Raw genomic sequence first — 15,148 nt, forward strand, 5'->3', positions numbered from 1 at the left:
TTTATTTATTATATATAATCACCAAAAATAAATACCCTCGTTTCTCTTTAAAATTCATAAAAACCCATAATAATTAAATCAAAAAATACACCTATTAAAAAATTGAATTAACAATATCTGAACCAATTGTAGCACCTGCACCAAAAATTGCAGCATTACCTAATTTTGAACCAAATTTTTTAACATGACCACCTGCTCCACTTTGTTCTTGTTGTTGAACAACAACTTCTTGTTGTTGAGGAGGTTGTTGATAAACTTGTTGTTGAGGTTGTTGATAAGGAACTGGTGAACCATATGGTGGGAATTGTGGAGATTGTTGATAATATGGAGGTTGATTATATTGTTGTGGAGGTGGATAATTATGATTTGAAGATTGGTATGATGGAGCAGGAGATGGTGCCTGTGCTCTTGAATCTTGTTTTTCTAAAGGTTTAACATAATTTGATGGGAACATACCTGATCTTGAACCATTTAAACCTTTCCACCAATCAGGAGATGTATGTTCTAAAACTTGAACTTTATCACCAGATCTTAATTCTAAATCTTCTGGTTGTTGAGGCTTATAATCGTAAATAGCTTCAACAAATTCTTTATTTTCATTACTTGGATTTGAATTTGGATTTGGACGTTGTGGAATTAAAGCACCATTTTTTTCATTTGGTGTTGAAGAAGTTTGTTGAGATGAAGTATTATCAAACCCATCAATAGGAGGAGCACCAGCTTGATAACGATTTGGTAATTTCCCAACTATTTGATCATAAAATTTATCAGTAATAACTTCAGAATCACGAAGAAATTCCAATTCCTATTGACATTCTTGTTAGCATAAAATTCCATAACCCATAATAAACACATGTGGCGAAAAAGACCCTTAAAAAGACGATATACTCACTGTTTTCAAAGTAGCTAATGAACGATTAACCAAAGGACCAGACATGATGCAAACAAAATCTATAAAATCTCAATGAATAGTTGTTGATGTTGAACTTGATGAACAAAAAGACACTTGAAAACCTTTATAAACGAGAAACTTTATGGATCATTTCAAGTTTCCAGCAGTGCCATATTTAAAAAGGGTGTTCTAGACTTCCCGATTAGGAAATGAAAATGGACTTGACACCGTAAAAACAGACATACTATGTCACTATGTCATATATGTAACATGGGTTAATATAATTCATTTAAAAGTATTAATTAATGGCTGAGTTTGTTCATATTAACACAGACAGAGTTGTGTAGGATGTGATGACGTTGAAAAGAATCTGTAAAACACTTGAACAAAGTGGAATCCAAGTTGACATTGAAAATAAACCAGCTCTATAAATGGCTGATACTCTGGAAATGAATAAGTTAGTATATAATTAATAGAAGCATCTAGTTTGTATACTCACACCAAACCAAACACTGTCCCTGATATCACACCTTGTAAACCTCCAATAATGATATAAAATGCTAAAATCCAAACTCCACCAGCAAATCTTCTATGAATAAAAGCTGCCCATGATCCAGCAGCTGCATAGAATCCAACAAAGAAGATTAAATTCCAAAAAACAGTGAATTTCCAAATATCAAATGTATAATACAAGTATGATACGGTATATTTTTCATTATTTATTGGCCAATATAATGATGGAAATGATGGTCTTGTATACCCAACTGGTGTATCTGCAACAGTGACAAAAGATCTAGTTATTGTTAGAAAATGGAACTATTAAACAAGTAAATATATAATAGTGGAAGACACTCACCCCAGGACCATTTAATAATAATAGCGAATATGTGATATACTGAGCTCTATCTTTTTAATTTAGGTTTTCATTGATTTGTGATGATGCTTTACAATGTTTTGTTTTCATATAAACTCAGCGCTCGGGGCTTCTAACCAACAATATAAAAGTGCTATCATTTGAATGAATTTAATCAGTTTCAATTCTACAATCTTTCTTTTAAATCATCATAGTAAAATCATTTATAAAAGCTTTCTAAACAGGGATTTTAGTTTCCACCATTTTATTCTTCATCATCTTCCTTTTTAAGAATACCAGTTTCATTTAATAATTTTTCAATTTCATCTGGTTTCCATAAACGTTGATAAACTTTACCATTTTTATCCTTTTGAATAGTAGCAAACTCTATTTTTTCACTTGATAATGTTGTTGTATCCATAGTTTTCGATAGAACTTTTAAAGCCAATTCAGATGCTTCTTTTAATGTAATTTCATCTTTATAATCTTGTTTTAATAAAGTTTGTGCAGCTGCATTATTTGCTCCAACACTTGTAGCTTTCCAACCTGAATAATTACCTGATGGATTTGATGTATATAATTGATAATTATATCTATCATCATAACCTGCATAGATGAATGAAACACCAAATGGTCTTAACCCACCATGTTGTGTATAACCTTGTTTTATATCACAAAGACGACGAACCAATAATTCAACTGGAATTTCTTCATTATATGTTTTTAAATAATTTTGAGCTTGTACTCTTGCACTATTGATTAAAATACCTGCATCAGCAGTCATACCGGCAACTGCCACTGCAACATTACTAAAGATTCATTAGTAAAATCATCATTTGATAAAATAATACGTTCATACTCACTCATTCAATGTATATAATTTTTCAGCTGATGTATCTTGTTCTAATAATTTACTGGTGACTTTACGTTCAGCAGCTAGTACAATACCATCAGTGGCAAGAATACCAATCGCAGTACCAGCATGAGAAATAGCTTCTAAAGCATATTCAACCTATTCCAAAAGTTAGTAATCCATTCAATTGAACATCCTAAAAGTGTACTTTTTAATAACCAAACTTTTGATAATTTAACGTTAAAAGTTGTAATTAACTTGTACGCCACTATGGATACTGGAGATATATAAGCACACTAGTAAAATAATCATAAACATACTTGGTAAAGACGACCTTCTGGTGAGAAGATTGTGGTTCGACTATCGTATCTTCTGGATCCCATATTGCTAATAGAAACCTATGAATTTGTTCTTTGATTGAAAGACAATTGGTTTGTTTTAGTGTGTGTTCTTTGGTTTGTTAGTATTCAAGGTAATCTGCTTTTCGGTTTTGATCAGATTTGATTTTCGCGGGTATTTACCCTGCGGTTTGAAAGAGGTATAAGCTCTTGATTATGATGAGTTTGGTATTATTCCATTGAAAAAAGACTTAGAAGAGACTGTTTATCCAAGGCATAATGAATCAATCCAATGCTGATGGTCTTCCAGAAAACTGGAGCCGACACAAGGCACCAACAGGTGGGTTTTAACTCTGCTTTGAAAAAATGGAATATAACATAGCACTAACATAATCTTTATATAGGACATTTTTATTACTACAATTCATTAACTCAAGAGTCTACTTATACCAAACCTAAATCGAAAAATCCATCGAGGCAATCAAAACAGAATAATCACAAACAAGATAAGAGACAACGTACAGAAGAAACTGCAAAACCAACTTTCAAGTAAGTAAATCATAAATATTTATCAATATTTGATATATAAGATATTAACATGATATTTTAGAGTTGATTTACCAGATACACAATGGTCATTAGTATTTACCACTAAAGGTTCTCATTTCTTCCATAATAAAGAAACTAAAGAATCACATTGGAAAATTGATGATGAATTAGTGCTTCAAAAAGTTCAGGATATAGAGAAAGATAGTTTATTATTGTTGATTGCCAAATCAAGAGGTCTTAAGTTAACCGAGGAACAGGATTCAATATTGAATAATAGTTTAGTACCCAAAAAAGAAGAGTTACAGGATGATCATGGAGAATTGGATAATGAAGATGAAGATGAACAGAAAGTTCAGGAAATGCTGAAAGGTTTAGAGAGTGATGATGAAGATGAAACTCCAAAAATTGAACAAATCACACAAAAACCAGTTAATCCTTTAGTTTCTGGTTATTCATCGAGTGAAGATGATTCAGACAATGAAGATGAAGTTAAAGTTGAAGAAAAAATTGAAACAAGTGAAAACACAGATGAAATCAATGAATCAAAAGTTGAACCTTCAAAAGATATTACTGATCAAGTTAATGTCTTAGAAACAGAACTCTCAGAAGAACCTAATGATGAGGGTGCTGAATCATCCGAAGAAGAAAATGCCATTGATTTAGACATGCTTAATGACTTATCATCAGATGAAGGTGAATCTAAAGATCCACAACAAGCAGAAGCTATTTTTTTCGAATTGTTACAAGAAAGTGAATTAAATCCTTTTGGTACTTGGGAATCTGAATCTTTGAAATTGATAAATGATCCAAGATTTTATGAAATTGATGATAATCGTGATAGAAAAAGAATATTTGACGGTTGGGCATCTATCGCAGTTACTTTGAAACAACAAAATACTGATGATACTAAAGAACTCAAGGAAGAAAATGCTGGCGATGAAGAACCAGAGGAACCATTTGTTAAATTCATCAAGTTTCTTGAAAGTAGAGATGAATTGGATAGACTTTATGTCGATTTTAAGAAAAAATGGAAAAAGAAACTCAAGAAATTTGATTTAGGAGATAGAGAAAAGGAAAAAACTTATAAAGAGTATTTGGTATACCATAAGAAGCCATTAGATGATAGAATAACGATATTTAAAGATTTTCTGTTGAAATCTAAAATCTTCAAGCATAATTCAAAAAAATTGGAAGATAAAGAATCATGTAACTCCATTATTAAAGAAGTTGAATCTTATAATGAACAAAATAATCAAGATATTAAATTGGGTTATAAACTTCTTCACCAGATTGAAGATTTATTACAGATATCTGAAAGTCTCAAGTTTGATATAAAGTATTACATCACACCAATAGGGAAACGACTTCAAATTATCAATGAGGTGTATAACTTACTAGATGGCGTATAATATACAATTATTTAGCCAGCTACAATATTCAAAAATGACAGAATGTTTATTCTGTGAAATCTATATATCATGTTCTTAAACATAACATTCTTTTATATAATGATTTGTATGATTTATAATAAACAACCGAGTGCAAGCAAAAATGAGTTAATAATAACGATAAAAAAATAATAATATGTATGAATGTATCTTAATTGTTCAGTATAGAAATTGAAACAATCTTGATATCTCTCTAAAAATACAATGAATTTATATGATCAAACCTTGCCCTTTTTGATATAAAAATATGAAATGAAACAATCATACAATGATGGTGGATGGGTAATAATAATTGAAAATATAATAAAAAATGTGAATATGATGATGAATTAATAATAAATTTTTATTGAAGGTGGTTGATCAGGGGTTATGCCTTTAATAAAAAGTAATGTGATTTAACCACCTTATGTTTGACCATCTGCTTGAGCGCCAGTTGGCCCGTTATAATGTGAACTCTTACAGTTACCAGTTAATATGTTCTTTGGGAAATCATAACCAGCATCTTTCCAAGTTGTAAGATTTGCATTATAATAGACATTCTTATGGCTTTGAATGTAATCATAAGTTGGATAATCAGTTGGATCACAAGTAACATCGACTTGATCTTCTGGTTGATATAAACGAACATGATCAATTTGATGAGTAACTGGAAACATAATAGAAGCCCAATCAATATAAGCCCAATTATTTGAAATACCCAAGTTTAAGATAATTGACATTGGTTCTTTTGGAATACGTCTCCAACCAATATTACCATTTGGATGTAATGCTGTAGCATGTAAAGTCATTGTTGGATCTTGACCAACGTGCCATCTAATATAACCATCATCATTGTCATTCAAATATTCTAAACCATAATTTTGGAAATAGTGACCATCAGTATCACCAAATTCATACCAAGCTGGGTTTAATGTAGTAACGGCAGAGACAGCTTGTTGTAATGGACCACCAGTATATGTATTCATGACAGTTGTACTATGATTGTGAATTTCAACATAATCATAATCTGGAATATACCAAATATCATAAGGAGCAACTTGGAATGATTGAGAAGCTAAACCAGTACCTAAAGTAGTATCAACTTCACCTTCTAAGATATCTAATTCTGGAGCACCTCTACCAGTACCTGGGTTTGGATGATCTTCACCGTCACAAGTACAAGCACTTAATCTTTGACCATATAAATAACTGATACCATCTGTAGAAGATTGATTTGGTGTAATACCAGCATCACATGAATCGTAACTATATGGCCAAACAGCTTCAGCAGAAGCCAAGAAACCTGGTCTAGCTAAGTTACCTAAAGTCCAAATACCTGGCCATAAACCTGTAACATTACCATAATTTGGTAATTTAGATGAAACTTCCAAATAACCTTGTGTAAAACACATTTGATTCCATGATTGTAACATACCTGATCTGTAAAATAAATCATGATTTTCAAAAGCATCCATTCTCAAAGTTAATGTACCATTAATTGTAGTTGATGCATCTGGATCATACCATTCTAAATCGTGTGTAGCATCATAATGAATATTTGGTGCATTCCAAAATTGATCATCACCTTCATAGAAAGTACGACCTTCAGCATTAAATTCATCAGAGAAAACTAATTTCCATTTATCACCATTTCTAGATTCTTTTTCATAGGCATCTTGTGGAGTATCTGGATCAACTAAACTTGTTCTAATAGCACTTAATTGTGGATAGCTATAAAATGTTAATATTTCGATAACAGTTGGTTTACCATGATCCACAACACCTGAATAAGTTAAAGCTGGTAAAATGATGAAAATGGCAATGGCACCAAGTAATAAGAATAATAAACCGAAAAGACCACCACCAGATCTTTTATCCATGTTTTTGAAATCATTCAAAAATCTATGTTTGTCTAAATAAGCATCAGCAATTGGATCTGGATTATGTATGTAATCATCAGGTTCTTTTTCATCTATATGTAATGGGAAAGAAGAAGCTGGATAACCACCAAAAGGACTAAAATCAGCATCAGCCATGAAAGGATTAGAAGAACCATCTGAAGTTGAAGATCTATCTGAGACCATGGAGTGTTTTTTTTGATGTTCCACAAGATTTGTTGTAGAGCTAACTGATGGAGCCATAGAGGCAACTCTTGAGCCCCCTAAAGTTGGATATCTATCATATTCAGGTGGTGAATAAATATCATTATTGACTGATAAATGACGTTGTTGGTTCATACCTGAAATATTTGATGAAGAATATGAGTTTTGGTTATTTGGAGTCAATGAAGCTGATGATGACCCTTGTTGGCTATAATAACCTGAATAATCAATATAAGGCTTTGAAACATTTGATTGTTGTAAGTTTGATCTTGAATCATCACTTAAATCTTCAACTGAGTTTTCTTCATCTTGTAAAAATGGATTTCTTGGTCTGTCAGAGTCTGATGATTCAGAACTACCACCAACTATTGGGGAACGATCAGTCAAATTTCTAGTTGACATAATAAATAAATTTGATGGTTTGTAATTATTTCAAAATTAGCAATTTGGATCACTTTAAATTGATTAGCAAGAATTTATAGATAACTGGATTTGTATGGAAGCTATTCCTATGAATAAATTATTGTATTTGAAACTGAAAATCTGATGAAACGCGTTCAAATCTTAGTTGTATAATTCTTGGACTTGAAAGAATCAAAGCTTAATTAATGAACAAATGAATGGGCACTTTTTGAGGGAAAGAATGATCTTGCAGAAGTTTTTTCAAACACCTTTATATTGGATCAACTTTCTTTTCTCTTAATCTTTATGTCTTGGAGTTGACGGAAAGCGAATGTAAAGGAAGATCTTGTTGAAAAGCTTCAAGTATAACTAGATCTAAGTTTGGTACCTGATGTTATGATGAAGCTGATTCTCTCAATGATCTGAATATTGATGAACCAAGATACTTGTTTGACACTAAAGCTCAAGAGGTCTTGGACTTGTTTCTTGAGTTTTCTTGGATCTCTTGAAAGCTTGAATTACCGTCTTGTTGAAATCAAAAAAAAATGCTTGATTCAGCTTTTCAAGAATCTGAGACGTCTCAGATCGATTCGAAAAAGTTTAAAAGCAAAGAAAAAGGAAAACAGGAGCCGGGACATTGGACATTTTTACACAAGTGTTCTTTTTTTAGCCTGTTGTCGCGAGTCGAAATCGAAACTCTGGACATCTACGGAATATTTCTAATGAAATTCGCGACTAGGCGCCTAAAATGTTTTAGCGAGGCTGTAAATCTGTCCTGAAAAAAGTTCTTTGGCACGTTAAAAAAGTTTAATTTTGGGACATTTGGAAAATGACAGGATAAAAAATTAAAACTAGGCTAAATAAAGAGAAGAATTTTAACGAAAACTCATTTTGGCGGTCAATGTCCATTCAGCGTAAAAATCAATCACGAGTTAAGATGGGAAACCTTGCAATCTTTTGCAATTAGCTAGTGTAATATATTTGTTCATGGTTCACATATGTAGCTACTTTTGTAGCTCTCGTAGTAAATTGTGTAATAAAATTTGCTGGTCCTAAATTCTAATGTTTTTTTTTTTAATAGTGTACCTTAAAGAACTGGATCGAAATTTTGACGTATAATTTTCGCTAAACTTCTAAACGCGACAAATTCGAAAATTATACTAGGACATAGAAATTTATACCTGCAATTCTTGATGATATATAAAGGAACTAGAAAGTCTATTTAAAAAAATTGGATTGAGTTGCCTCTTGAGACGAACTTCTGCTGTATTGTCTATCTAATCAATCCTATAACCCATATTTATTAGATGATGGTTAGTAGTATGCTAGTATGCTACTACACACGTCTGAATTGTAAGTTGGAATTTAGATACGTCTAGATATCTAGATACAACGAATTGAAACTGGATGCTTGATGGGTGGCAATTTCTAGATCAATAAATGAATTACTGGACGCAAGTAATTGAATTACAACACCATATATAGACTAGAATTCTTTGAACATTTTGATATTATCCACGTTCTATTGAACAACTCATATGATCTAGTTACCTAGATATAATCAGCTGTTAAATGGTTAATAATATTCGATAACTAGCTTCCACATCACAAATTAGAAAGGCCAATAAACTGTTAAGCACAGTACTATCTGATCATTTTAAGGATTTTGGGTTATTTTTAAGGGCGCTTTTCATTCAACATAGCAGTATGATAAGCTAAGCTTCAAATGAAGCTTTAAATAATGTACTGTATAGTCACAATATGAATTGGAGGCTCTTAAGTAAAAGCTCCCTAATTAAAACAGCTAAATTGCACCAGCCTTGGAAGCTATTCCTAGAACAACGAGTTTTGTCCTAATTATAAATTTATTGAAATATATATATATATAATATATTAAGTACTAGTGTCGTTATAAGTATGTACCAGCTAGCTCGTGCCTTAATATTACTTTAGCTGTTCAATGTTCAATGAGTTTAACTAGTTGTGCAATTTATATTAGTACTGATACTAATATATATTTAATTCTCGAATTATTGAATAATTGTTAGCACGTTTGCTGATTTATTACATGGATTGGCTGCTGTAATCTATAGGGGAAGTATCAGCATATTCATTAATGATTTTGAATAGTTATATATATGCCTGACTAATCAAGTTTGTGATGATTAGTAATATCAGGCTTCGCGCTTTCTTTTAATAAGGGACCGCGAAAATCACTTTTTTATATGAGAGCTTAGCTTATAAATAAATAGGTTTTAATATTCATATATATAAGACATTTTCGAAGAGAACTTTTGTGCATCCACTTGATCACGTTATAGCTCAAGGCATCATTGTGAGGTATCTTTATATTTGTGCTTAGATTATAGAACACAGTTATTTTATACCTAGATAATCCTAGAGATCTTGAAACGAACCATGAATCAGCTACGGCCCTACCAATTTCCAACTAATTGAACAATTCCATCAGCTAATTCAATATGTTCTGTAACTCTTCTAAATCACAATTTCAGGTTATACAAGTCATACTTTGACGAACTACAGCACTTCAAGTAACTAAGTTTTTTTGATGAGGCTCTTGATTATGGAAACTTATGATTTGTGTGAAATATCTTTGTTATTTCCTAATTCGGTTGATACAATGAACATCATATCGTATTATTTTACAGAAGAAATTTTTTCGGTGCATCAAACTCAAATAAAAGTAAACATTCACCCTGGACCTTAACCTCAAATAATCGTTTTTGAGGCAATCTATTTCCAAAAGCATGGAAACTTCTTTCAAAATGCAGAAAACTCCATTATGTTGACCTAATCTAGCAAGATATAAAGCATGCACAAATGTATAACCGATAAAGAAGTCTCTCAAATATATAAAAGGGTACAAGATCCCCTGATATTGATCATCATCTCTTCATCTAATTATTATAATCTTATCATATTATTAAATATTATCACACTCGTTTAACTATACAAAATGAAATTTACTTTACCATTATTAGCTCTTTCAAGTCTTTTGATGAAAGCTCAAGGTATGTTTCACCATGAATGATGAACTATTAAATATAGATTATGGAAAATCATACTAACAATTTTTAACAGCACAAGCACCATCAGCTTCTTACTCAGTTTCATGTCCATCAATTACACCATCAACAGAATCTAAAGGTGTCACAACTACAACATTCGGTGATACAGTTTTGATCTACACAGAATATCATGTCACATCATATTTTGATACCTGTAATGGTAACTCTTGGACCCCAACCTCTATCAGAACTGAAACCACCACCATTGATTAGGTTAATAAATACAACTTATTCATTGTTTACACCCAATTTACATCCCCATCATTACAATATTTTATATCACCATCATCATTGAACCACATTTAACCTGAATTCAACTTACCTACTCATATACTTTTCTGCTTCGAAGCTGTATAAGCTTGAGATACTTTTTGAGATATTAGTTTTTAATTGCAATAGCTTCTTAAGTCATTTCGTGTTTAACTTTTTTAATATAATATTAATATACCACTATATAATAAGACTCGTATCCACTCAATATCTCAACTAGATGCTACATATAAGCTCGAATGTACTAGTATTAATATAGCAATATTATAATAATAATATATCTACATTGCATTTTAATAACAAAAATTTCTGTATAATTTAATATAATAAACACTATTTACAAAAAAACGCCTCAAATAACATTATTTGGGTATAAAAATTAATGAATGATGCAAAAATAAAGCAATGGTAAAAATGACGATAAGAAAAATGGATATTGAGCTAACAATATCATGCAAGAAAAGTTGATTTATCCTATGGCAAGTTGGAATTAAACCACTAGAATAGTAATTGTGAAAAATGAAACAATCAATAATAATAAGAAGCTACCTCTAGCTTTAGACGCACTACTTGTTGTTTGGATTTCAGGAATTGTACCATTAGTGGTTCCATTTGTTGTTTGACCAGGTTGGTTTGTAATAGTTCCATTTTGAGATGATTCAGTATTTGAAATGACATTAGAAGTTGTGGAGTTTGTTGGAGTTTGGTTTGAACCATCACTGTTTGAAGCACTTGTATCACTCAAGGAGCCAGATTCTGTTCCATTACCATCATTAGAAACAATTGATTCATTAGAAGACACGGGGGTAGCAGCAGGGGTATTTGATGAACCTATAGAAGTAGAAGTAGTGATGGAAGTATCTGTAAAAACTAAAGGCTTATCTTTGGTAAATGTATCACTAGATGATTTTTCTGCAACGTCACTATTTGAAATACCTTTGGTATCTGAGTTTAGCAATGAATCAGTAGAGGATTGGGATGAATGAACTAAATTCAAACTGGAACTTTGAGGTGCATTCACGCTTGAGCTTATATTTTCCCCTAATTCTTTTGAAATGTGCTGGTCTTGGTTAATATTAGCATCACCACTCAATGAATTTTGGTTATCTGAAGTTGTAGCTTCATCAGTAGATACAGCAGCTGTTGGTATTGTTGAAGAGACTGAATCAGTCATGACAGCTGAATTCAATGAAACTGATAGACTAGCAGTCTCCTGGGGGATGATTCCTGTGTATGGATTGATGTTAATGAAAGAGTCACCATCTTTACCAGAGGAAGTTGGCGTTGAAAATGATTCAACTGATGAAGTAGCTTTTTGTTTGAATGAATCTAGACCACTCGATTTTTCGATATTCTCATCACCCCCTTGCTTTGAACCTGTTACAATTGATGATCTAATATCAATACTTGCATCTGGGTTGGAATCAGCTTTACTTGCTTTTGAATGATCTTTTGGTTCCTCTGATTTGGTAGCTAATTTTGATGTAATTTCAGCAGTTGAAACAACAGTTGATCCTAATGAGTCTTCTGTATTTTTTTCAGTTTTGGATGTTTTCTTGGTGTCGTTAAGTTCAGATGTGTGAGAAATTTCACCGCTTCCGCCCCATAAAGAGCTGTGTGTCTCTTCACTGACATGTAAAGTTACCGATGAGCCAGGTTCAGCCTTTGAATAGTCCTCAGTTGAAACACTAGGTGTTGGTTTTGAAGAAGTGATGAAAACCGTATTTGTTGAAGTTTCGGTGACGGAGAAAGTAGTTCTGCTGATATGTGTAATATCGACATCCTTTGTGATATATGAAACACCATAAGAAGACAAATAACTTGAAAAGTATGAAATTGATGAGACTTCTGATGATTGTAAACAAACCGTGGAAATGAATGGAACACCCTGTGTAGTACCTTTCCAGCCAGTAATACTACTTGATGAATCATATTCTGGGATTTCAGTCAATATATTCTGTGTGAACGTTTGATATTCTGCAACAACACAAATACTGGAGGTTGATGTAACAGCTGAAATTGTGAATGTTGAGCGTGGTACCAATGATGGGCGAGGTTTATCTGAGCGTGATGCGCTGTCTTGGCTAGTTATAGAAGAATCTAATTCTGAGCTTCTTGATGTAACTATTGATGCATCACCAAATGAACTAGCAAGTGATCTTTCTAATGATTCAGCCGTTGTACTTGGTATATGAACATTGCTTTCTATGTTACCTGAAGCGGAAGATACAGAAGAAGAACCACTCACATTGATAAATTTAGTTCCAAGGAGGGTCGAGCTTGATCCTAAAGATGAATATGACGTTGATCCCGTGGTTTCAGTGAAAGCTTTAGTTCCTGATGAGCATGCTTCAGTGTTGAAGCTTGTACTTGAAGTTTGTGATGGAATTGAGAAATCACTGGTCAACAACTCTTGTTTTGATGATGATGATGATGATGATGATAGCGGTGCCGGTGGATGATTTAATACTGTTGATGAAGTAGTAGAGCCATCAGATATATTTAACATTGTAGACCAGGTACTTGCGGCAGCAAAAGTTGTTGTCAAATTGGAAGAATCACTATGTTGAATGAGTCTTGAACTTCCAGACTCATAAGTTGAACTAGAAATTATTGGAAATGATAATGATGCGCTATGGTCACTGACGTGGGTTGAAATTGTAAATGAACTTGTAATAGAAGCGTATGTTGAGAAAGATGAGAGTTCACTTGATATTAAGGTTGAATCAGAAACCACTGGCTCAGATGATGCTGATCTCTTCATTTCGCCTGTGGATGATTCTTCAATCGAAGTCACAAAGTCTTCTGATGATGATCCTGATGATGAAGCTTGAGACACCACATATGAGCCTGTGGATGTTGGTCTAATAAAAGAGCTAAAGCTTTGTGATGGAATAGACACAATGCCGCTGCTTGTTGATGTAAATCCACTAACACTTGGGGAGAATAGTGATTCCACTGATGTCTGTTTGCTCACACCACTTGAGGTAGTACTATGAACTAATGAAGTAGCAACGCTCGTTAGCTGGGATGAACTTGGCAAAGTACCAGAAACAACATTTGAAGATGGATGCAAGCCACTTGTGATGTCAGAAATCTGTGTTGAATATGAGGTACTTCCTTTGTTAACTGATGACTGTATGCTTTCAAATGAAGATAATAGTGCACCACTTCTCATACTTGAGCTAACAGATGAATCTGAAGTAAATGTACTTGCCCCAGCGACAGAAGTGGTTAGAGCTTCTGATGATTGAGAATTCAATGCTGATGATGATTCAATACCCGAAGAAACATCTGATGAGCCGGATAATGATTCATTGGATGAAGCAGCTTTTGATGAGCTAGATAATGTTTCACTAGATGAAGCAACTTCTGATGATCTAGATATCAGTGATGGATCACTAGCTGAAGAAATTCCTGATGAGCTAGATAATGAATCACTTGATGAAGAAGTCTCTGATGAGCTAGATAATGAATCACTAGCTGATGAAACCTCTGATGAAACCTCTGATGAGCTTGATAATGATTCACTAGCTGAAGAAAGAGAAGTATATGTACTTGCCCCAGCGACAGAAGTGGTTAGAGCTTCTGATGATTGAGAATTCAATGCTGATGATGCTTCAATACCTGAAGAAACATCTGATGAGCCAGATAATGATTCACTGGAAGAAGCAGCTTCTGATGATCCAGATATCAATGATGGATCACTAGCTGAAGAAATTCCTGATGAGCTAGATAATGAATCACTAAATGAAGCAACTTCTGATGATCTAGATATCAATGATGAATCACTAGCTGAAGAAATCTCTGATGAGCTAGATAACGATTCACTAGATGATGAAACATCTGATGAGCTAGATAATGCTTCACTAGATGATAAAACTTCTGATGAGCTAGATGATAATTCACTAGATGAAGCAATTTCTGATGAGCTAGATAATGAATCACTTGATGAAGAAATCTCTGATGGGCTAGATAATGTATCACTAGCTGATGAAACTTCTGATGAGCTTGATAATGATTCACTCGATGAAGCAACTTCTGATGAACTAGATAATGATTCATTGGATGAAGCAGCATCTGATGGGCTAGATAATGTATCACTAGCTGATGAAACTTCTGATGAGCTTGATAATGATTCACTAGTTGAAGAAAGAGAAGTATATGTACTTGCCCCAGCGACAGAAGTGGTTAGAGCTTCTGATGATTGAGAATTCAATGCTGATAATGATTCAATACCTGAAGAAACATCTGATGAGCTAGATAATGATTCACTGGAAGAAGCAGCTTCTGATGATCTAGATATCAATGAAAGATCACTAGCTGAAGAAATTCCTGATGAGCTAGATAATGAATCACTTGATGAAGAAATC

General features: G+C 33.0%; 5 protein-coding genes across 5 annotated transcripts; 2 read left to right on the forward strand and 3 right to left on the reverse strand.

Annotated features, from left to right (window-relative positions):
* Positions 1-94: 94 nt before the first annotated feature.
* PIN3 (Pin3p) lies at positions 95-937 on the reverse strand (the record flags this gene model as incomplete). The annotated part of the gene is made up of 2 exons (XM_011272886.1): positions 95-777; positions 889-937. 2 exons carry the CDS (start codon positions 935-937, stop codon positions 95-97), a joined length of 732 nt encoding a protein of 243 aa, XP_011271188.1.
* Positions 938-2,010: 1,073 nt separating this feature from the next.
* PRE9 (proteasome core particle subunit alpha 3) lies at positions 2,011-2,981 on the reverse strand (the record flags this gene model as incomplete). The annotated part of the gene is made up of 3 exons (XM_011272887.1): positions 2,011-2,543; positions 2,661-2,757; positions 2,919-2,981. 3 exons carry the CDS (start codon positions 2,979-2,981, stop codon positions 2,011-2,013), a joined length of 693 nt encoding a protein of 230 aa, XP_011271189.1.
* Positions 2,982-3,152: 171 nt separating this feature from the next.
* On the forward strand, positions 3,153-4,894 carry URN1 (Urn1p; the record flags this gene model as incomplete). The annotated part of the gene is made up of 3 exons (XM_011272888.1): positions 3,153-3,164; positions 3,427-3,454; positions 3,549-4,894. The coding sequence occupies 3 exons, from the start codon at positions 3,153-3,155 to the stop codon at positions 4,892-4,894; spliced, it is 1,386 nt and encodes a 461-aa protein (XP_011271190.1).
* Positions 4,895-5,337: 443 nt separating this feature from the next.
* Positions 5,338-7,416, reverse strand: KRE6 (SKN1/KRE6 family beta-glucan synthesis-associated protein; the record flags this gene model as incomplete). Its single annotated transcript, XM_011272889.1, has 1 exon — positions 5,338-7,416. The coding sequence occupies one exon, from the start codon at positions 7,414-7,416 to the stop codon at positions 5,338-5,340; it is 2,079 nt and encodes a 692-aa protein (XP_011271191.1).
* Positions 7,417-10,393: 2,977 nt separating this feature from the next.
* On the forward strand, positions 10,394-10,718 carry BN7_6569 (uncharacterized protein; the record flags this gene model as incomplete). Its single annotated transcript, XM_011272890.1, has 2 exons — positions 10,394-10,448; positions 10,519-10,718. 2 exons carry the CDS (start codon positions 10,394-10,396, stop codon positions 10,716-10,718), a joined length of 255 nt encoding a protein of 84 aa, XP_011271192.1.
* Between the last annotated feature and the right edge of the window lie 4,430 nt (positions 10,719-15,148).

The sequence above is a fragment of the Wickerhamomyces ciferrii genome, contig 00290, assembly GCF_000313485.1.
Source record: "Wickerhamomyces ciferrii WGS project CAIF00000000 data, strain NRRL Y-1031 F-60-10, contig 00290, whole genome shotgun sequence".
Classification (NCBI taxonomy): domain Eukaryota; kingdom Fungi; phylum Ascomycota; class Saccharomycetes; order Phaffomycetales; family Wickerhamomycetaceae; genus Hansenula; species Hansenula ciferrii.